The 24,920-nt window shown below is 35.4% G+C and overlaps 1 protein-coding gene across 2 annotated transcripts in view; it reads left to right on the top strand.

Moving 5' to 3' along the window:
* Positions 1 to 4,081: 4,081 nt before the first annotated feature.
* Positions 4,082 to 24,920, top strand: part of CFH (complement factor H) — a 166,877-nt gene continuing 146,038 nt past the window's right edge. The window contains exon 1 of one of the 2 annotated variants that reach the window (XM_027843365.1): positions 4,082 to 4,322. In XM_027843365.1, the coding sequence (XP_027699166.1) occupies positions 4,265 to 4,322 (58 nt within the window). In that variant the 5' untranslated portion in view covers positions 4,082 to 4,264. The remainder of the gene's footprint in view (positions 4,323 to 24,920) is intronic. The other variant, XM_027843364.1, reaches the window with a different exon arrangement.

Genomic DNA, 24,920 nt, shown 5'->3' with positions numbered 1-24,920 from the left:
CTAGGCCCTGGAGATACAGAGACAAAAACAAATAGTTCCTAGCCTCAAGGAGGCTATGACATTTTAACAACGTTTCTTCATTTATTAGTGCACCATTTGACAATACAGAATAGACATAACTTTCACCTCTCAGTTTCCCAGGAAGAGATGTGGGTTTGAGGAGCGGAATTAGCAGTGTCACTACCACTACTACCATCCTCAAGTACTCCATAGCTAGGAGAAATGCTGCCACTCCCTCCTCTTACTGTGTGTTCTCCTTCTCCCTCACCTTGAGAGTTTCTTAAAATGCCCATTATAGCAAAAACCATGCCAGGAAGAAATACAATTCTGTGGTCCTTAGTATCTGGGCTTACTTGCAAGGCAGCCAGTCCCAGCCTTTCCAGAAGAACTGTTTTAGAGTCAACCCTTTCATTTTATAGATGAGGAAACCAAGGCTTAGAATGGTTAAGTGACTTGCCCAGGGTAATATAACTAGTGTTTAAGGGAGTATTTGAAGTCGGGTCTTCCTGACTTTAAGTATAATATTACACCACCTTTAGAGCACTATCTCAGTGCTATTGAACACTGTTGCCTCAACATAGCATTGATACATACAAAAAAATTAAGAAAATTGTTTTTAATTGATGTCACCATACAGAATGCTCATACTCTCTGAGGTCTCTACATTGTCTGGGTTTAGTTAAGATAATTAACATAGCCAGTAATAAGGGAGGACAAGCAAGTTGGAGACAATAGTTAAGATAGACTTTTGTTGTCTAGATCTAATATACATATATGTATACGTGTACATATACACATATGTACGTATATACACATATGTATATGTGTGTATGTTCCTTTACTAGTTATCAGGCACTTCAGGCTCCTGATCAAGGCATTGCTGAAGTAGCACAGAAATGAAAGGGTTGACTCTAAAACAGTTCTTCTGGAAAGGCTGGGACTGGCTGCCTTGCAAGTAAGCCCAGATACTAAGGACCACAGAATTGTATTTCTTCCTGGCATGGTTTTTGCTATAATGGGCATTTTAAGAAACTCTCAAGGTGAGGGAGAGGGAGAACACACAGTAAGAGGAGGGAGTGGCAGCATTTCTCTAAGTGTTTCCAGCACTCTGATCTTAGCCTTACTCCTATTAGCTTAATATTAGTTTGCAAATATTGTATATTAATAGTAAATAAATAGTAAAATAACAATAGCAGGTTTGAATCCCATCAAAAAAAGACAGGAAGAATCAGTAACAACCTATCTTATTCTCCAGACTAGACTTATTCGTTAATTAATGCATTGTTGTTAATTAGCATCATTAAATTCTAGATTTTCTTAAGAAAGGGAAATTTAAAGTTATTAAGCTTTTTTTTTAATTTGGGGAGTTATCTTTTGTCTAATTCCACTCTCTTTTTATTAAAATGTAACTTCCTAGTTTTCAAACACAAGAAGTAAAAGAAATAAACAAATAAGTAAACCCATAGTCGAATCTTTGTTGGACACCAAGTGTAACACTATTGCTTTATAAACACAAATAGGAAAACTAATTTTTACTTACATAAAAGGCAGTATTTAAAATTTTTTAAAGAATATTTTCTTTTTATCTTTATGCCTATGAAATAGTAAGGTAGACCAAAACTATTCCAACAACAATCTAAGAAGAAAGCCAGGAATAGGAATCATGAAATTGAAGGAGAAATTACAGTGTCTTTCCATCACAAGATGGAAATTTCAACTTATAGGCAAGTGACTAGGACAGGAACTTTGGAACTCTGGTATAGGCTGTTACCGTAGGTATCAGCTCCCAGAGATCCAACTTAGGCCAGTAATACTGGAAGTACCAGAGACAACCCCCAGGGTTCCTAGCTAGTCCAGTAAAGCAAGTTCATGAAGAGCACAATGGACCTCACACCCAGAGTTCTAGCTAAGCAGCATATCAGGAGCGGATCATAGACTCAACCCTTAGACTTCCAAATAGCTGAAAAGGAGTTAAGACCAATTACTCTTTCTAGGAGCATCACTCAGGGGCAAGTCTACAGCAGTGGGGCCTAGCCTCAAATTGGGGCTTAGAGCCTGGAAAGCCCATGAGGACACAAACCAGAATGTCCTCTTGATCAGGCCACATAGGGTTTGCTGAAAGTTTACAATTCCTTATTCCAAGCTGCCCCTGTGATTCTTAAAGAATCTAACACTCAGTACCTGAATAACATTGTGCAGGACCCCAGACAAAGCAGGCTAGAAAAATAGGCTTTCTGGTAAGCCTGATAGAAGTAAGCAGAGCCTGGCCCTAACACAAAGTTCCAATTCATGAAACAAGACTGAAAGAATGAATGAGTCATTTTTGGTTTTAGTTTTTTTGTTTGTTTTGTTTTTTAATGTTCCAGTTAGACAGAGGTAGGAGCTACAAAGGAATGGTAGAGACGACTGATCACTGGCAATAAAAATCATATTCAATACAGGGCAAAGCCAAGAGAACAACTTATGGTATAATATCAACATTGTAAAAACAAGCTTTTTATTTTTTAAAGACATGAACAACATGATAAACACAGTGATCGATCATAACTCCAGGGGATTAATAACTTACCTCCTGATTGATGATGAACTAATAAGCAGAATGAGATGTATTTTTGGATATGGCCAATATGAAATTTGTTATGTTTGACTATGCTTACTTTCACAGGACTTTTGTTTTTCTTTTCTTTTTTTAGTGAGCAGAGGAGATGGAAGGCAGAAAAAAGATAAATGCTTGAAAAAATTTCAAAATAAAATTGAATAAAAAGATAAGATAAATAGAATGTTTGACAGAAACATAATGATAGAAAAAGTAGCAAACAATTGCATTATAATAAACGATGAAACATACTAGCTCTAATTTTAACATTGCCTCACACCCCAAGTCCCCTCCAAGATAAACAGATATACCAAATGCATGAACAGAACACTCTAATTCCTTGTGGTCATTAAAGCTAAAAACTGGGTCTTTAAAAAAGTCATAAGGGAGGACCCTGTGATCTTCCTCTTATTTACCCAAATTCAAATTATGACCATTGCTTATAAATTCCTTTCGAGCAAGACCTCCTCTTACTAAATTTTCTATTCTCAATGTGTCTTTGCATAGTAAATGTTTGTTGAATGAATGAGTGATAGATCCAGCCCATAAAAATAGTCCTGGTATTAGCTTGAGAGTTAATTACAAGACTGCAATGGCACTTTTGGAACGGTATATAGATGGTTGGAATGAATATACCATGTTAAAACAGGAGTCACTGGAGAATATTATTTAAGAATTTCAAGTGATGGCTGAGATTTCATATTTGACTTACTTTACCATAAGATATCTTTTGTTTCCTGGGTTTTTTTTCTTCGAGTAATATAGCTAATCCAGTACCTTCATCTAATTAAAAAAAAAAAACACAAAACACATTGGCTTGGGGAATAAAACAGAAAATTATACTGGGTGGAGAAAAAGAAAAAAGAAACTGTTTTGTCAGATTTTTATAGTTTGGGAACTTTAGCAGCCTTGGTTTTTCTATTCTTCATGATTTGAATTATTACACTGATTTGTTGGGACTGAGTGGGAATCAGTTGCTTCACAAATAAATATGATGTTTCTGGAGCAGGGAATAAAATTAATGAGCTGCCAAAGAAGCAAGTAATGGGATAGGTCAGAACTGCATTTTTTGCAAAGTTTACACAAGTTATCTGAGGCGATTGTGAAAGCATTGGTCAATCCGAAGTACTGTAAACGAAAGATTAAAAAAAAAATAAGGTAACTATTTACTTCCCCTCTGTCCCTCTTACTGTCCCCCCCTTTTGAAAAGATTTAATTAAGCAGACATTTAGTTTCAGCAAATGGGAGATGGGGTATACAAAAAGTATTCTTTAACTGATTCTTTGCACAATCTGGGAACTTGAAAATAATCCAACTGAGAACATGCCTGTATTTTTAATGACAAATCAGAATGGAGGTCACAACTTTAACAGTGAGTGGGAGGATACAGAGAATTCTGTTCGTAACTTGGCAAGGAATGACAGATTTGTTGAGTTTTGTGATTTGATATTTGTTAGGTGTTGTTTTTTTTCCTGGTTTGGTTTTTTTTTCCCCCTAGCTTTGCTCAAGTTTCTAGTAGGTGGAACATTTAGTTAGTGGACTTTATTCAAGCAGCATATTTTCAACTTCTGTTTGAAACAAGATCTCACTTGGAGCAGTCAGAAGAGAACATTACGTAGTATCAGCAATATCTAGCTCCTAAATGTATCTTGCTTCCAAGACCAAAAAATGAAATTTCCAATAAAGATTACTTTACTTCTATTGTGGACTGTCTGTGCTGCACAAGGTAAGGGGACAGGGTTTTGATTACCTCTAAGGAAACTAAGAAACATTTGTTAATATGCTTTACCGAGACTTACTGAGGTGTGTAGGGGTGGAGAAGGGGGAGGGGGAGGCAAGTTATAGATTATAATTGCATTCTTGTTCTATTTCTATAGTGAAGCACATATGGATGTTTAAAAATGTTAATTATTTAAGTAGCACATTTAGATGTTTCTTTTCTCTATTTTATTTCCAGGTAAATATTATAAAATTATTTTTTGAAGTAGTCATTTTTGAAGTAGTAAGTTTCTTAAAGAGTACCCATTCTTGATTCATTAAGTAAAATATTCCTTAAAAAATTTGTTTTGCTGAGTTATTATTTTACTCTTCTGGGGATTTTTACATAAAATGCCCAAGACAAAATCTATACTATTATTACTGGATTGATAGCTAGCCTAGATAGTATCTGTGTCTAGAGATCAATGTATTTCTTTTCTGTTTCCAGCGCCCTTGGTGTTTTGTTTTGTTGTTGTTTTAATAATTCTAATATACCATGAGTGGAAATTCCTTATAACACTTCTGTAAAAATAGCATTAATTCAAGTTAGTAGGAAGGTCAATCCATGAATTGCTAACTTCATTCTATTATTAGGTTCCTTTCAAAGAATTATTTTTAATATGAACTTCAGGAAAATCCTCTATTAAATGAAATATTCTAGTAAGAAAACAGAATGAGATAGGCCTTTTTCAGTATAGTGAGAAAATTAATGAATGAACTTCTGTTATCACACATATATTTTAAATGAGCTCTAGTGTTTCACAGCAAATTGGTGGGTTGACCTTTGGGTGCTTTACTTTGATGGTGCATGTAGGATAAGTAATAACTAGGATTAATATTTGATGTATCTATTTCATCTAATTGCATTAAGCATCTTTTATTTGAGGAGGAAGTCATTATATAGTATGAAGAGTTCTGAATTTGAAGTCAACAGAGATCTGGGTTCAAATCCTACCACTAGCACTGACAAAATGTGTGAACAATTCACATAATCACTCTGGGCTTCATTCAGTTTCCTCATGTGCAAAATGAGGACGATCATATTTTTAGTATCTACCTCACAAGATTGTTGTGATGATCTAATAAGATACTGTATGTAGAATGTTTTACAAACCCAAAGCACTGTATAGATGTCAACTATTATTTTTCTTATGATTGTCAGAAATATGCTATCTATATAATATCTTTAAATGTATATATTTAAAGTTCACAGATTCTAGGTTAAAAACTCTTAATTTAAAGGTTGAGTTGAATCCTTTAAAGGATTCAACAAACCAGCATGTATGCGAGTAGGGGTAGGGGAGGCATTGGTGGAAATTCTAGGCATAGAAAATAGAAGGAAAAAAGAAATTAAGGCAGGCAAGCATTAGACATATTAAGTATGGGATGGGGAGGGGTGAAGGATGAGGTCAAAGAGGCATTAATTTGATTTAGTCTAAAAGACAGAGTATGAGAAAAGCAAGTAATGGGAGTAAAGTTTTTTTTTGTTTTGTTTTGTTTTGCTTTTTTGCTAGGCAATGGAGTTAAGTGACTTGCCCAGTGTTACATAGCTAGTAAGTATCAAGTGTCTGAAGCCAGATTTGTACTTGTACTCCAGGGCCAGTGCTCTACCCAATGCATCACCTAGCTGCCCCCAGGAATAAAGTTTAAATAGGTAGTATGTTGCCAAATTTTGGAGGAACTTGAATGTAAGGTCTAAGGAGTTTGAACATTATCCATTTATGTATTTATTTTAAGATGTATTTTATGTTTATGTATTTATTTATGAGGTAGGTGGTAATGAGGACCTATACTCATAGATAGTAGGGATAGGAAGTGCAGAAGGAAGGTAGAATAAATAGTACCTGTTAGTTGATTAGATATGAGACATGAGGGAGAGGGCCTAGCATAGTTAAAGGTAGCAATAAGGTTTAAAAAATGGGAGGGTGGCTGACCAACAACAACAAAAACAAAACTAAACATTATAATTACAATGACCCAGCTTGGCTCTAAAGAAAAGTTGCAAATGCTTACCTCCCTCCCTCCTTTGCAAAGGACAAAGACTACAAAGTGTAGAATATTATATATATATATACACATATATATATATGTATGTATCTTTTGTCAGTTACAGTTGATATGTTACTTTTGCTAAACTCTATTTTTTATCTTTCTTTTAAAAATCTTTGTTACAAAGGATGGTGTGTATGTGGGGTGGACATGAGGATATGTATATTTTGAAATAAAAGTGTTATAAAAATAAAAGGTATCATCCTGCCCTAATGTGCTTTTACATATTTGCACAGATGGTCCTCGGGCCTGAAATATATTCTATTCTCTCAAGGCCTGGATCTAGGGCCAGTAATTCCTCTACCATGAAGCCTCCCCTGGTCTCTTCAATTTCTCTAAAGGCCTATTATCCTGTGTAAATATCAGATTTTACCTTTTGCTTTATTTATTGATTTACCTGTCATATCTCTCATAGTAGAATGTAGTCTCCTTGAGAATAAAGACTATATTGTTATCTTTGTATTTCTAGCATCTAACATACTGTCTTGCACAGAGTAGCACCTTGACATACACATATATGGGCACACACACACAGACATATATGTGTAATATATATGTATGTATATATATATAGATATGTATAGTATTAAACCACAGGGAACTTCTCCAAGTTGTTAATGATAAAATGTGGAATAACTGTATAGTATAGAGGGCAGAGTCCTGTGACACATTGTTAGAAATTTCTTTGGGCATATCTAGTTCAAACTTTTGTGAATTTATCTGATAGGGCTATCATGCATCCCATGTTTTTCCATCTTTTTTTTTTTTTACAAGGATATCATGTGAGAATTTGACAAACACCTTTGAAAAGTGAAGATACATTACAGTATATCTGTGGAACCTGAAATACTTAGATTGTTAGGACTGAGAAAAATCATATATGTGAAAATCTGAATAGTATAGACGATTACTCTCTATTGCTTCCTGTTACATACTGTTGTGCTATTAATCATGGTTCTCATCCATGTCCATTATACTTTTTATGTAGTGAGTTGTGTTGAATTTCAGTTTCCTCATCTGTAAAATAGGGATAGTAAAGCTTTACTATAAAACTGTTAAGGTTCAATGCAATTGAACAAACATTTTAAAGAACCTAAGATATGCAAGACAATAGTAGGTACTGAAGGTAAAAATACTAACTTGGAAAAGAAAACAGTTGTTGACCTTAAGGAGCTTACATTTTACTGGGAAGATAAATACAAAATACAGTCAGTCCTCAACATTTGCGTACATTGGTGCGATTTTATTAGTAACCTCATTTTTGCTTTGCATTGGCAACTGCACATTCAAGGCTATATGCAGTAGAGGGGAAAAAATGAGAGGTGTGATGTGTACATTTGTGGAGCAGCTGGTATTCTACTAGGTACTTCACTGGTCTTGTTCGTCTTATTGTTTTAAAGAGTTCCTTGTACATTTGTTGCATATTTTCATTGTTTGCCTTTGAAACTCAGGCTTTGTGTTGCAGTTATGCCCCCAAGGCTGCAAGTCTTAAGACTGAGCATTCAAAATCAATGATTCAGCTCAGTCAGAAAATAAATGTGCTAGATAAACTTATGCCAGAATGTCTGCAGCTGTCATCTCCTGGAATTTGGTGTTAACAAATTAATGATTCATTATATCTGCAAAAAAAGGAGGAAAGTACTCATGGTACTGTAGATTTCATTTGTATTAAAAAGTGAATATTGTTTGAAATCAAAAAATGTTTTTAATTGAGATGTTTGCACAAAAGGTCACAGAATTCTACAGCATTTCTAACTAGAAAAATGTTTTACATGTTAACAATTTTATTTTGTGTACCACATTTTATGGGTTATTTCATGATTACTATGTTAGCAAAAGTAAGTATTATCAGAATTGATGATTTGTTATAAAGAATTATACTCAGAAAAGTGTATTTTCCGTGATTTCTAGCAAAAAATTATTGCTTTTGGTGGTTGTGGGAACCTAACCTCCTATTTCCAATAGGTTCAACATATCAACATTTGCATTTTTGACTTCCATGCAGTTTTCTAGGAATGTTACCTCCTCCCTCAAAATTTGAGTAGTGACTATAATTTAAGGAGGAAGAATGCACTATTACATAATGGTTTAGGAAAATCTCATAAAAAGTGATGCCTGAGCTAAGCTTTCAAGTAAATTTAAGGAATAGTGGAAAAGCAATTCCTTTATATCTCCCTAATTGAGTCCCTATCCCACTCACCACAGTGACTTTTCCAAATCTTTTAATCCCTCCCCAATACTCCTGTGGTGCCTCTTCCCCTTACCTTCTCAAATAAGAGCTCTGTCAGATAGTTCACCCAAGAGCTATTCTTCTCCCCTCTTTTTCATCTCATACCACTCAAATGCCTTCTGCCACTTTCTCCTGTTTCACCCCTGTCTCAAATAATAATATAGTCACTCTTGTCAGGGTAATTTCCTCTCCCATCTTCTCCAATAGATTGTTCCCTCCATCATCCCCACTTTGTCACTAATTTTCAATCTCTCCCTGTCTACTGGTTGCTTCCCTATTGCCTACAAATACATCCTTGTCTCTGACTTCTTCAAAAAAGCCTTTACTTGGTCCATCTCCCTCTGACAGATGACGTCCCATATCTCTCCTCCCTTTTGTGAGATAACATTTGTAAAGTGCTTTAACACAGTACCTGGCACATAGTAGATGCTTAATATATGCTTATTCCCTTCTCCTCCCTTCTGTAAACTCTTTAAGAAAGCTCTCTAAAAAAGGCATTCTTTCCTCTAACTCTCTCCTTAGGCTCTCTATAATCTGGCTTTCAACTTCATTATTCAACTGAAGCTGCTTTCTCCAAAATTTTAATGATCTTTTAATTGGTAAATCTAATGGTCTTTTTTTTAAAAAAATTCTTATTCTTCTTGAACTCTCCACATCTTCTGACACTGTTCATCACCCTCTTCCCTTAGCACAAGAAGATGAAGAGAGTGTGAAGTGCAGAGATTCAAGTTGAAAGACAATTTGTTAGCCTTAGAGTCAGGCCTCCACGGGGTGTAATGAAATAGTAGGACTAAAGATGATATGTGGAGGTGTAGTACTGAAGTGGATAATAAGGATGAGAGTATAAGCATTAGGAGAAGGGGTGAAGAATGTTTCCTTAGCAGACACCTTCCTTGTAATGCAGAGATGAGGGACTCGGGAGATGGAAATTTGCCTGCCAGGGCTTAATGTGGGGATGATTTGATCAGAGACCTCATGCTCCAGGGGCCTATGACAGATAGGCACCAAAGTAAGAGCTAGGACTGTGTCACAGCCACTTACTCCAAATCATGGGGAGTGGGGAGGAAGCAGGAAGAGGGAAGAGGGGCTTTATCAGATAGCTTATACTTAGGGTCCACTCCAGTCTTGTGACCTCATCCCAAAGTATTGGGGCTTGAAGAAAACTCAGAAAACATCTTGCTGCTACAGCAGATGCTCATCTCTCAAGTACTTAGTATCTTTGGTGCCTCAAGGCCAGGGATCTAATTAGGGTGTCTCTGAAGCCCCTTGTGAGCAGTTCCTCTACCATTGCTGAACTCTGGAGGGCAAGAATTTTGAAGAGCATGAATTTCCTTTGGAATAGCTTTTTAGTGGTGGTGATGGTGGTGGTGGTGGGGATGGTAGTAGTCGTAGTAGTAGTAGTAGTAGTAGTAAATTATTGCTAGCATTTATATATCACTTGAAAGTTTGCAAAAGGCTTTACAAATATTAACTCATTTGATCCTCACAACTCTGTAAAGTGGTAGATGTGTACTAGCTATTATTCCTTTTAAGATTGTGTCTCATAGCTCTGAATACTTGACTTTCTTCACCCTGCCACAATTTCAGTAACTTCATTCTTATTCCTATTTTAGAGCTTTGAGGTTTTCATTACAGGGACTTATAAACTAATTCATGGTAGCCTGGGGCCTGATACATAGTAGGTGCTTAATAAATCCTTATTGGTTGATTGATAATAGAGTATTAATGGCTTAATATCTTACTTACCCCAAGGGTACTGACATTAATCAAGGGAATGAATCTATAATATTAAGAACTTATTATACTAATACAGAAAGTTTTCAGAGACAGTGAATGGTATACCTCTATATTACAGAGAATATGTATGTACACACCTGTTCAACCTACTCTCATCTGAAATTCATTTTACACATCTCTGAAAGCTGTAGGAGGAGGAGTAAAATGTCCGCAAAATGTGGTAGGGGAAAATGAAAAGAAAGTGAGGGAAGAGAGATCAAGAGGAAAGAAATAATAATGCCTCCTGTTAAGAAATGGGCTTTATCCATGAAGCCATCTATGTTGTTGATGAGTCATTTTAGTTGTGTCCAACTTTTCATGACCCCTTTGGGATTTTCCTGGTCAAAGATAGTGGTTTACCATTTCTTTCCCTAGCTCATTTTACAGATGAGGAACTGGGGCAGACAGGGTTATGTGACTTGCCCAGCATCACCATCTAGTAAGTGTTTGAGGCTGGATTTAAATTCAGGTCCTCCTGACTCGAAGGTCAACACTTTATCAACTATGTCACCTAGCTCCCTGAGGCTATGTGAGTAGACAAAACTCCCATCTGGGCAAAAAAGTTTATTTTGAAAAGCACTGAAATAAATGATGTACTATAAAATAGCTTTTTTAAAGGTTGAATTTGGTTTAGAATGCTTTTTTTGCTTTCTGTTGGCAAAACAACAAAAAAAAGCACTTTAAAGTAAAGTCAATCTTAAAAAGCAAACAAACAACAAAAAACCTATGAGTTCAAATCCAGCCTCTGACACTTACCAACTGCATGACATTGGGAAAGTTGCTTAACCCCTGTTTTCCTCAATCTCCTCATCTATAAAATGAACTAGTGAAGGAAATGGCAAACCATTCCAATATCTTTGACAAGAAAACCCAAATGGGGTCACAAAGAGTTGGACATGGCTGAAAAACTACTGAACAACAATAATATAAAATAGTGTGGGAAATTTTGGTTTTTAAAAAATTTATTTTTTAGTAGTAGTTATTAGTTTTATGTGGGGAAAAAGACTAAAAATATTAATTGAATTCAATAAATTATTTTAATTGTAGTTAAATATGATTTTATATGTGGAAATGGCCTAAATTTAATTTATGATCAATCAATAAGCATTTATTAAATGCCAACATAAATGAGTTTTTAAAGTATCAAATTATGTGATTTTAATTGGAACTTTTAAATTTGGGGAATATTCTTTTCTATTTTTTATAATTATTAGGTATGAAATTCAATTTTCTATCCTTTGAGAGAAAAAAAGAACATATTAGACTCATCAGATGCATAATACATGTATGTTACATATGTGTTTCATTAAATTCAATTTCTATATTAAAAATATTTTTTATATGGGTGTCTTTTAATTACAAGTTAAAATCTGAACTGAAGAGGGTTAAAAATCTGAACTTGAACAACCAATTAAGAATTAGAAAAACTCATTCTGTTCACGTAAAGACAGTATATAATTCTAATAGAAATTCATAATGGGGATATAAACAATTCATATATTTGGCACATTTCAAAAAGTCTGTTTTCAGGGGACTAGTTAGCTTTGGAATTGAATTCTTGGAGGCTAATCTGAGTTCTGTTTTTAATCATCCCTCCTTTCTTTCTGTTACTTCCTGCTCCTTTTCTCACTATATAAAAGTTAACTAGTTTCAATGTTTAGGGTAATTATACTACATAAAAAATGTAACTCATGATAATCTTAATTTCTTAAAAATCTGAATACTTCTATTTTATGGTAAAATGAGCAAAACAATTGTATCATGTCCTTTGAAAATAGGAAATAATTCAAATAGTATAAAGTATTGTAGATTGCTATCAATGCTTATTGACTGAGAAGAAATTATGTCTATACATACAAAAATTTTTAAAAGGTTGAATTTTATTTAAAATATTTTTTTTCATTTGTGTTGGCAAAGAATTGGAAGCTGATGGGTTGTCCATCAGTTGGGGAATGATTAAACAAAATACGATATATGAACGTGATGTAATATTATTAAGCTGTGAAGGTGTCATTTAAGCAGAGCTTTTGAGGAAGGGAGGATTTTAAAAGGTAGAATTGAGGCTGGAATGAAATATAGTCACAAGAAATGGCGTACATATATTCTAACACATATATATGTATATGTATATGTATATGTATACACATATATATTATATATCCTTCCATTACCCCTCTTATCTCCTCAAGCTGTCAGTCTATATATTTCCTCTACTTCATTCATACATTCCTGGAAAGTTTATTCTTTTTTAAAACAAATATTTATTTATTTTAGTTTCTGACATTCACTTTGATACGATTTTGAGTTCCAAATTTTCTCCTCATCTCTCCCCACCCCAAGATGGCATGCAATTTGATATAGGCTCTCTCTCTCTCTCTCTCTCTCTCTCTATATATATATATATATATATATACATTCATATTAAACCTATTTTCACATTATTCATGTTGTAAAGAAGCATTAGAACCAAGTGAGAAACCATGAGAAAGAAGAAACAAAATAAAAGAGAGAGAAAGAGAGCAAATAATATTCTTTGATCTGCATTCAGATTCCATAGTTCTTTTTCTGGATGTGGATAGCATTTTCCATCATGAGTCTTTTGTAGTTGTCTTAGATCCTTGCATTGCTAAGAAGAGATAAGTCTATCAAAATTAGTCATCACACAATGTGGCTGTTACTGTGTACAATGTTCTCCTGATTCTGCTCACTGCACTCAGCATCAGTTCATGTAAATCTTTCCAGGTTTTTCTGAAGTCCACCTCATTTCTTACAGCACAACAGTATTTCATTACATTCATATACCACAACTTCTTCAGCCACTCCCCAACTGCTAGGTATCCCCTCAATTTCTAATTCTTTGAGCTAATATAAATATTTTTGTACATGTGGGTCCTTTTCCCATTTGTATGATCTCTTTAGGATACAGCCCTAGAAGTGGTATTCCTGGGTCAAATGATATGCACATTTTTATAGCCCTTTGGGTATAGTTCCAAATTGCTCTCCAGAATGGTTAGATCAGTTCACAACTCCACCAACAATGCATTAGTGTTCTAATTTTACCACATCTTCTCCAACATTTATCATTTTCCTGTTTTGTCATGTTGGCCAATCTGATAGGTGTGATGTGGTACCTCAGAGTTGTTTTGATGTACATTTCCCTAATCAATAGTGATTTAGAGCATTTTTTCATATGATTATAGATAGTTTTATTTTCTTCCTCTGAAAACTGACTGTTCATATCCTTTGACCATTTATCAATTGGGGAATGATTTGTATTCTTATAAATTTGATTTAGTTCTCTATATATTTGAGAAATGAGGCCATTATCAGAGACAATGTTTATAAAAATTCTTTCCCAGTTTTCTGCTTCCCTCCTAATCTTAGTTGCATTGGCTTTGTTTGTGCAAAAACTTTTCAATTTAATGTAATCAAAATTATCCATTTTGCATTCCATAATGTTCTCTATCTGTTATTTGGCCACAAATTCTTCTGTTCTCCATAAATCTGACAGGTAAACTATTCTTTGCCCTCCCAGTTTGCTTGTAGTATCAGCCTTCATATCTAAATCATTTACCCATTTTGACTCTGTTTTGGTATATGATGTAAGATATTGGTCTATGCCTAGTTTCTACCATATTATTTTCTAGTTTTTCCAGCAGTTTTTGTCAAATAGTGAGTTCTTATCCCAGAAGCTGGAGTCTTTGGGTTTACCAAACAGTAGATTACTGTAGTCATTGACTACTGTGTCTTGTGTACCTAACCTTTTCCCCTGATCCACCACTCTATTTCTTAGCCAGTACCAAGTAGTTTTGATGATTGCCGTAAGTCTGTTCTTAATTGCCTTTACTTCCTTATTTTCCACTTGCTCCTTAAGCCTTGCAATCTGGTTTCAAACTCCATCATTGTACTGAAATTACTTTTTCAATGTTTTATAGTCGTCTTTATCCTCAAGTTGTCAGTCTATATATTTTCTCTAGATCTGCTGGCTTTTTCCGCGTCTTCATCTCCCTTGATCTTTATTTACCATTTGATATTGCTGGCCAGCCCCTCCTTCTGATAATTTCCCCCTCACTTGGCTTCCAAGATGATACTCTTTTTTTATGGTAGTTCTTACATCCCTTCCACTTGTACCCAGGCTATTTTCCTCAGGATCTCACTGTCACCATTCTCCTAGCTATCTCTTCTTTACTGAGCACTAGCACATTATAATCCAAAACTGAACTCATCACCTTCCCCAAACACCTTTTCATTTGTTCCTAACTTCCCTATCTTTGTTGGTGGCACAACTATTATCTTGGTTTTCTGTTTTTGAAAGCTCAGAGACATCTATGACTCATTTCATTCATCTTTCACATCTAGTCAATTGCCAAGTTTTGTCTATTAGACCTCCACAATATTCTTTCATCTTTTCTCATCTCTCCATTCACACTGTCACCCTAGTTGTATCTCTCAACGCTTCTCTCATAGACAAGTCTAATAGCCTCTTACCTGATCTCCCTTATCTAGTCTCATGTTTTTTTTTTTGCATGGCAGTTGGGGTTAAGTGATTTGCCTAGGGTCACACAGCTAGTAAGTGTCAAGTGTCTGGTCTAAGACCAGATTTGAACTCAGGCCCCCCTGAAACCAGGACTGGTGCTCTTTCCACTGCACCACCTAACTGCCCCAGTTTCTCACCTTTTAATCCACCTTTTGTACAACTACCAAAATGGTTTTCCCAATACATAAGATTAACTATATCAATCCCTTGCTCAGCAACTTTTAGTGACTTTCTGTTGCTTTTTAGATGAGTATAATTTTCAATTCAATTTAATTCAATAAACATCTATGAAATGCCTACTATGTTTCAAGCACTGTGCTAAGCTCTGGGGCTACAAACTAGAAAAAGAAAGACAATCCCTGCTGCCCTCAAGGAGAATCTAATGGGGGAAGACAGTATATGAAAAGAAGCTCAAAAGTGGTGGGGAGGATAAAGGAATGTTCTGTGGAGTCAAAACCAGGCAGAACAGCTGATGGAAAATGGAGAGTTACCTGAAAGGTTTAGTGGCTCCATATTACCTTCAGGATCAAATACGAACTCATCTGTTTAGCATTCAGAGCTCTTCATAACCTACCCCCTCCTGTCTAAATCTATCTCTCCAACCTTCTCATAATTTACTACTCCCTCTTCAATCCTGTCACAATGGTCTCATTGCTGTTCCACAAATAAGACACTCCTCCTCTCAACACTGGGTATTTTCTCTGGCTGTCCTCCATGTTTAGAATGCCTCCTTTCTCATCTCTACCTAGTGACTTCCAAGGCATCTGTTAAGTCTCATCTAAAATCCTGTCTCTTACACGAAGCCTTTCTCAACCCCTCGGAATTCTAAGCCTTCCTACTTTGTATTTATTCTGCATATAGCTTGTTTGTACTTATTTGTTTGTTTGTTGTCACTCCCATTAAACTATGAACTTCTCTTATTGTATCCCCAGCTCTTAGTACAATGCTTGGCACATAGTAGGAGCTTAATAAACATTTGTTGACTGACTACTGTAGCCCATTGTTTAATAAAATGTGAAACCATTTGGTCCCTTCACACTGCTGCTGGTGCAACTCCTTGAAAGGAGGGCTTAGAGGATCAAGGGGTAGTGTTGTTGAAAGGGTGTTTGTTTTTTGATAACAAGAGGGAGGTGAAAGTTTTTACCCAACCTCTACAGGAAAAGGGGACAGACCTTCAGAGATCTTACATGTGGCAAAGATTTTGTGTCGCTTCACCTCTCTATCACCATAGAAATACCAAGTAGAGGGAAGTCCTGGCCAGGGAAAACTAAATGGTTATTGGTACAGGATAATGCTTCCTGACCAGTGAAGAGAATTGAAGACTATGTAAGAAGTTTTATCATTTTTGTTATGGGTCTGATGTTCAGAGACCCACTGTGAACATCATTTACCAAATCAACTTGTTTTTTTTTAGGTCTGGGACTTGGCCCTTCCTAGGACTCACCAAGATTTGGTCACTCCCTCAGGGAAAAAAATTTGTGTTAGTCTCATTGCAGACAGTTAACAAAAGGAAAAGGCCTAAATTTGTGATATTTTTAGCATGCTTGCATAAAGTTTCCTACAGCTGAAATGTTGGTGTCTCATTTTGGAAATCAACTAATTTATTTTTTCCCCAAGGAAACAGTATTATGAGGCAGCTGGGAATGGCAAGTAGGAAAAATATGGATTTCAAAATAGTGTATGACTAACAACTTTCCAGTAAAAAAAAAAACCTGAATTTTTATGCTGTAAGTAAAGAGAGAGAAAAAATCAGAAACAAAATAGGTAATCAACTTTATTGGATTTACTTTGAACCTTAATGTGATTTTTTTTTTCTGATAGAACATGAGTACCCTCTAGTGGACTGTTGAAATTTTGCCTAAATCTGAAATAGTGAAGTGATTTCTTGGTAATACTTATGCCAGGGCATTGAGCCCACATCATTTTGTGAGTGCTTTGGCATGATCCACTTTCAAAAATAGTAGAAACTAAAAAAAAATAGTAAAAACTACAAAGTGATTGTGCGTCATATAGTATCCAAGAAATGTTTTCACTATGGCAAGAAATAGATTTTCTTTGGAAAGCTCACTGTCACTGTTGGAAACCTTCTGTTCATTCCTGGTAACATTCCAACATTGGCTTTAATTTATAATTTAAAAGTATATTTTTCTTTTGAGAGTTCAAAACAAAATTGTACCTTCTCACATTTCCACCAAAGTATCAAAATACATTAAAGCCATCAATTTGGCCTACTTGTTCTTTTCCTGTTCAGGGCATTCCATTCCCTGGGTGCTTTCACAAATTCTCTTCCCCATTTAGGGAACACTTTCTTTCTTGATGTGGAATCCTACCTCCTTTCAAGGCTCAGGGTCAAGTGTCACTGCCTACACATGGTGTTTCCTGAACCTAGGGTGGCCAGTGCCACTCCACTACCTTTACTTGAGGTGACTTTGCATTTATTTTACATTTACTTATTTGTATAAAATGTGAACTCCCCGAGGTCAGGGTTTATATTATTTCTTTATTTGTATCTCCAGAATCTAGTATAGTGTCTAGCATGTAGGGGTTTAATTTTTAATGTTTGTTGAATTAAATTCATGAACAATAAATTCAGCATTTAAGGAAATGAGAGATAGCATGGCACAATGAGCTGTCAGTGGAGTAAGGAACTTTTCACTCAAGGTGCCTCAGATACAAAAAGTAGCTTGTGACCCTGGGCAAGTCACTTAACCTCTTAGAATTTCAGACAAGTGTCAAAGGCTCTAAGCTACAGAGGAGTTGTTTATCTGAATCAGTGGAGGGAATTTCTGAATCAGGAGCCCCCTACCCTGAAGAAATCACAGATCTGGGCAAAAACATAAATTGAGGAATTATTACCAGAAATATTGTAAGACGATATGAATTGTCAAAAATTTCAGTCCCTTTTTCTTTTTTTCAGTGTTCATTCTTTAAGATATTTCTTGAATTTATCTCCTCTCTATTTCCACTTCTACTGTCCTAATATTGGAAAGGAAGCAAGTTGAAATAGGAAGAGTGATGGATTTGGAAAGAAAGAAGGAAAGGAAAAAGAAAGGAAGAAAGGAAGGAAGGTAGGAAGGAAGGAAGGAAAGCAGGAAGGAAGGAAGGAAAGAAGGAAAGAAGAAAAGGAAGGAAAGAAGGAAGAAGGAAGGAAATGAAGGAAAGAAGGGAGAAGGAAGGAAGGAAAGAAAGAAGGAAAGAAGGAAGGATGAGCAATACATAGGAAGGTGAGCCTGGATTGGCCTTCATGTTTCAAATTATACTTTACGTGATCATTCTAGAGACATTTTTTTGTCTAGAGACAAAGTTTTTTAACTTTGAGATGCCTCCTAATCTTGAGAAATTAAATAATAAACCATCCATGGTCAGTCATTTAGCAATGAGAGATCTAGCGAATGTGCTCTGTGTCCTTAAGAGAAATTTATCTTGAAGACAATTGGAATATACTTTGTTTCAGGTCCTCCAGCTTTGTTGAGTCTTTCATCCTTTTAATTTAAGCCTCCGCATTCCACTAGGTGATCTTTGTAGAACCCAGTTTATCTTCAAAGCTGTCTAGAAAATTTAAAATCTTCAAAACCATGAAAAATTTTCCCCCTCATTAAAAAAGGACAAATTTAGACTAAGTAGTTTTACTCTGCACATGTTTGGCCTGGATGTTTTTCTATTGCTAATGATCATTATCATCCAATTACCTTGGGTGAAGCATCCTGAAAGGCCTTATCAACTTATCAATATCTTTTTGGAAATGGCAATGTAACTGAATTAGCAGTACTCAGTCTTGTAGTTGTATATGAACATAGCCAAATCAAGTTTGCCATAGCAGTATGGAATCTGATCACAACAGTGACAGTCCAGTTATGCTCAGGCCTATGGAAACACTCTATCCAGTGTGGAGTAGAAGAGCTTAAGCCCTGTAGTAGCAGTTGTCTTACCCCAGTATTGACGGTAGCATTTGACACTGGAGTGGGTCAAAAGGCAGGCCCACCATAGCCTATTGTTTACTGAAGTGTAAAACTGATTAGATCCTCCACTTTACTGCCAGTACAACACCTAGTGATCATTGTGCAATATCTTCTCTTCTTCCCAGGGAGGGCTTAGAGGACCCAGGGGTGACGAGGTTGGGATAGATTTATTTTGTGTTAATAAAAGGCAGGTAAGCATGTCTAACTAGCCAAAAGAAGGAGTGCAATGACTCAGAGGCCTCTTGTGGTGAGAAGAATTTGTATTTCCCTTCCCTCTCACTGTTATGGAGCTCCCTGGGAAGGAAAGGTCCTGGCTGGTGGGCCAGGGAACACTAAATAGGTAGTGGTAGAGGACTATTCTCTTTGACTGGTGATAACATTTGATATCTATGCAGGAAGTGTCATCATTTTTACTGTAACCCTGGAAATGTCATCATCTTTCCCATAGCGCTAATGTTCCTGAAGCTACTCCAGATTATGCTCACTTTTTTACATTGAGAGAATAATTCTGAATTACAAAGATCTGGCATTAGCTATCACACAGACCTGATTATTTAGACCTGGGGCTCAGTTATGACTGAGACTCCCAGAATCAGTCAATACTTCAGAAATCTGTTACATTCAAAGTTAGTAAGACCCTCTTTGATCCTTGATTGGCTCAATGGACTAACTCAAACCATTCATATCAGTTTCTCATAATCTGAGTACAAAGTAGCTATAGAGAGCTCTAGATATGCTCTGATACTTGGCTGATAGATTTTGATGGGCAACTTCAGGCAAGGGAGCTTTAATCAGTTGAATCAAGTTGAGGTGACCTCAACTGACCATCCTTGTTGAATATCCTTTTCCTGCAATGGTTAAGAAATTCTCTTTTATTAACTGAGGAATGAGTTTCTTATTTTATTCCAGTATTGGACTTAAACTACCAGGGCACTCACTATATTCAGGTCTGTTCTAGGAGAGCCTCTAACCTTTCTCCGTTACATATAATGTTTGCTCTTTTATTTAGAAAAATATTATTTACAATATTAAGGAGGGGTTTATTTATTCCTATGATTTCTAAGTACTCAATAGAAATGGTTGTTACAGGGCAGCTAGGTGGAGCAGTGGATAGAGTTCTAGTCCTAGAGTCAGGAGGACCTGACTTCAAATCTGGCCTCAGACCCTTGACACACAATAGAAGTGTGACCTGGGCAAGTCACTTAACCCCCGATTGCCCCACCAAAAAAAAAAAAGAAATGGCTGGTAGATTTTGCCAAAAGTATCTATTGATATGATTATATAATCTTTACTTTTATATTATTAATGAAGCCTATTATGTCTTTTTTCTTACATTGAATCCACCTTGCATGCTTGGTATAAAACCACCCAGTTACTACTGTATTTTCATTCCAAGATGTTGTAGTACTAGCTAATATTTTATTTAATATTGTTGTGTCAATATTCTCTAGCTGTAATGATATGTAGCTTGCTCTCTCTGCTTTGTCTCTCTCTCTTTCTCTCTGGTTTAGGCATTGAGACCATATTTGTATTGTGGAAAGAGAGTAGAAGAATGCCTTCTTTTGTTATTATTGCAAAGAGTTTGTGCAGTAGTGGGATTAATTGTTCTTTCAATGTTTAGTATAATTCATTTGCAAATTCATCTGGTCCTGTAAATTTTTCTTCTGTAGTTTACTTATGACTTGTTCAATTTTTTTATTCTGATATTGGGTTAATTAAATAGTCTATTTCTTTTTTGTTGTTAAGCTGGGCATTTCATATTTTTGTAAATATCTATTTCCTCTAAATTTTCAGTTTTGTTAACATATTATTGGGCAAAATGGTTTCTAATGATTTAATTTATTTCCTCTTCAATTTCACAAGTATTCTCTTTTCATTATGGATATGAATCATTTGATTTTCCTCTCTTTTTTAAAGTCAGATTAGTTGTTTATCTGTTTTATTCATTTTCTTAAATACCTTTATTTATCAGTTCAATGGTATTTTTGCTTTCAGTTTTGTTAATATCTTTTGAAATTTTTATAATTTCTACTTTATTATTTATTGAGGATTTTTTTTACTTCTTTATTTTTCTATTTTTTAATTGTACACCCAGTTCAGTGATTTTCTCTCTCTCTCTTTTGTTGTTGATAGCAGTTAAAGATATAAAATTTTTTACTAACATTTGCTTTATCTCTATCCCAGTTCTGGGATAATTCTGGAATATTATCTCATTCTTGTTATTTTCTTTGATGAAATTTTCCATTGTTTGTTTTTATGGGGGGGAACAGAGAAGTGGGGAGAAAAGATGGATTTTCAATGAAATAGAAGACTTCCAAGCTCTCCTGATGAAAAAAAAAAGCTGCAAAGAAGCCTTGAAGTGCAAAAACAGGAGACAAAAGACATTGAAAAGTGAATGTGCTAATAACTATAAAGGAATAAAGAAGGATAAACTGTTTACATTCGAATAGGGGGAGATGATATATGTGTCCTCTCAGAACCCTATCACCTGCAGAGGTCAGAGAGGTAGACAAATTAGTACTTCCTTTGATATCTTCTCCTCCATTAATCTTCTTAATTTAATGTCTTATTTTTTACCTTTTACCTGTAAAAATATTCTTTTAAAAATGTTATTTATTTATCCATTTTTTTTAAAGCAACTGAAGTTAAGTGATTTGCCCAAGGTCACACAGCTAGTAAGTATCTGGGACCAGATTTTAACTCCTCCTGAATTCAGGAATGGTGTTCTATCCACTGCACCATCTAGCTGCCCTTCAAAATCCTTCTTAATATTTTTTTTAAATGAGTTCCAAATTCTCTCATTGAGAAGGCAAATAATTTGATATGGGTTATACATGTGCAGTTATGCAAAACATATATCCATGTTATGTTGTAAAAGAAAACAGATTAAAAAAAAGAAAAATAAAGTAAAGAAAAATTAGGCTTTGGTCTGCATTCAGACTCCATCAAGTCTTTCTCTGGAGATGGATAGCATTTTTTCATCATAAATCCTTCAGAATTATCTTGGATCATTGTATTGCTGAGATTAGTTGTGTCATTCATAGTTGATCATCATACAATATTGCTGTTATTGTATATAATGTACTCTGGGTTCTGCTCATTTCAATTTGCATCAGTTTATGTAAGTCTTTCCAGGTTTTTCTGAGAGCATTTTACTCATCACTTCTTATAACACAATAATATTCTATCACAATCATATACAACAACTCGTTCAGCTATTCACCAATTGATGGCCATGCCCTCAGTTTCCAATTCTGTGCCACCACATAAAGAGCTGCTATAAATATTTTTGTACATATAAGTCCTTTTCTTTTTGTTTTTCATCTCTTTGGGATACAGACCTACTAGTGTTACTGCTTGTTCAAAGAGTATGCATGGTTTTATAGCCCTTTGGGTATAGTTCCAAATTGCTCTACAGAATGGTTGAATCAGTTTGCAATTCTACCAACAATGCATTAATATCTTATTTTTCCCAAATCCACTCCAACATTTGTCATTTTCCTTTTCTGTCACATTATCCAATCTGAGAGGTATGGGGTGGTAGCTCAGAGTTGTTTTAATTTTGCATTTCTCTAGTCAATAGTGATTTAGATCATTTTTTCATATGACTATAGATAGCTTTGATTACTTCATCTAAAAATTGCTTGTTCATATCTTTTGACCATTTATCAATTGAGGAATGGCTCTTGTTTCTATAATTTGACTCAGTTCTCTATATATTTGAGAAATGAGGTTTTTATCAGAGAAACTTGCTGTAAAATGTTTTTCCACAGTTATGATTACTATGTATTTCCTTCCATCCTATTTGCCCTCCATTTATTCTACTCTTTCTCTCCTTTCACCCTGTCCATCCTTAAAAGTGTTTTGCTTCTTTACCTCCTCCAATTCTCTCTCCCTTGTATCAGCACTGCTCTTACACTCATCCCTTCCTACTTTCCTGTAAGGGTAAGATAGATTTGTATACCCAACTGAGTGTATATGTTATTCCCTCTTTGAGACAATTCCAATGAAAGGAAGGTTCCCATCCCCCCCCCAGCATGTCCCTCCTCTTCCCCTCCACTGTAAAAGCTCTTTTGTGACTCTTTTATGTAAGATAATTTACCCCCACTCTGCCTCTCCCTTTCCCCTTCTCCCAGTGCATTCCTCTCTCACCCCTTAATTTTGTTTGTTTTTAGATAATTATCCCATCATATTCAACTCACACCCATTCCCTCTGTCAATGTATAATACTTTTAACTGCCCTAATAATGAGAAAGATTTTTAGAGTTAAAGTGTCATTTTCCCATTCAGTTTAACCCTATTGAATCCCCTAAGCTTGCTTACCTTTTTATGCTTGTATTTGAAAGACAAATTTTCTATCCAACTCTGGTCTTTTCATCAAGAATGCTTGAAAGTCCTCCACCCCACTGAATATTCCTTTTTTTTCCCCTGTAGGATTATACTCAGTTTTTCTGGGTAGGTAATTATTGGTTGTAATCCTAGCTCTTTCACACACACTCTACAATATCATATTCTAAACTCTCTGCTCCTTTAATACAGAAACTGCTAAATCTTGTGTTATCCTGACTGAGGCACCACCATATTTGAACTGTTTCTTTTTGGCTGCTTACAGTATTTTCTCCTTGACCTGAGAGCTCTGGAATTTGGCTATAATATTCCTGGGAGTTTTAATTTTGGGATCTCTTTCAGGAGGTGATCATTGGATTTTTGTTTTTGTTTTTATTTTTTGTTTTTGTTTTTAGGCAATTGGGGTTAAGTGACTTGCCCAGGGTCACACAGCTAGCTAGTGACAAGTGTTTGGTCTGAGGCCAGATTTGAACTCAGGTCCTCCTGACTTTAGGGCCAGTGCTCTATCCACTGTGCCACCTAGCTGTCCCTGATCATTGGATTTTTTCCCCCCGTTTCTATTTTACCCTCGGGTTCTGGAACATCAGGGTAGTTTTCTTTGATAATTTCTTGAAAAATGATATATAGGATTTTTTTTATCATGTCTTTAGGTAGTCCAATAATTCTTAAATTATCTCTTCTGGATCTACTTTCCAAACCTGTTATTTTTCCAGTGAGATATTTCACATTTTCTTCTATTTTTCATTCTTTTGATTTTGTTTGATTGGTTCTTGTTGTCTCATAAAGTCAATAGCTTACACTTTCTTAATTCTAATTTTTAAGTTATTATTTTCCTCACTGAGCTTATGTACCTCCATTACCATTTGGCCAATGCTGCTTGTTGTTCTTTTCTCCAGTGAGTTTTTGTATTTCTTTTTCCATTTGGCCAATTCTGCTTTTTAAGGAATTCTTCTCTTCATTAGATTTTTGTGTTTCTTTTACCATTTGGCCTATTCTATTTTATAAGGTATTTTTAAACTATTTTTTGTGTGTGTCTGCTTTATCAAGCTGTTCACTTTTCCCCCGTGTTTTTCTTGCACCACTTTCATTTCACTTTCCAATTTTCTTCTACCTCTCTTACTTGACTTTTAAAATCCTTTTCTTTTATGGCTTCAGACCAATTCATATTTTTCTTTGAGGTTTTGGATGTAGCAGTTTTGACTTTGTTGTCTTCTTTTGAGTTTGTCTTGTGATCTTTCCTGTCACCATAGTAACTTTCTATAGTCAGGATCTTTTTCTGCTATTTGCTCATTTTTTCCAGCCTATTTCTTGACTTTTAACTCTATGCTAAAGTGGGGCTCTGCTTCCAGATTAAGGAGGGCACTGTCTCAAGCTTTAGGACTTTTTGAAGCTGTTTTAAGAGATAATTCTGGGGACCTACAAGTTTTTATTTCTTCTAAGGTGGTATGATCTAGGAAGATATTTGTTTACTTGTCTCCTTACCTGTGCTTTGGTCTGTGAGGAACAACAAGCATTCTTTTCTGCCCTGGAATTATGATAAGGGTTCCAGCTTTCCTGTGAATACAAGCTCTGGTGTGCTAGTATTCCTCCTTGCCCTGAGAAAGAGATCTAGAACTGGGCCCAGATCCAAGTATGAGCAATGCAACAGAGTCCTGACCTCATTGCCAG

Source organism: Vombatus ursinus, unplaced genomic scaffold, assembly GCF_900497805.2.
Source record: "Vombatus ursinus unplaced genomic scaffold, bare-nosed wombat genome assembly UNPS02014909.1, whole genome shotgun sequence".
Classification (NCBI taxonomy): Eukaryota; Metazoa; Chordata; class Mammalia; order Diprotodontia; family Vombatidae; genus Vombatus; species Vombatus ursinus.
This window is presented reverse-complemented; position numbering and strand designations above follow the sequence as displayed.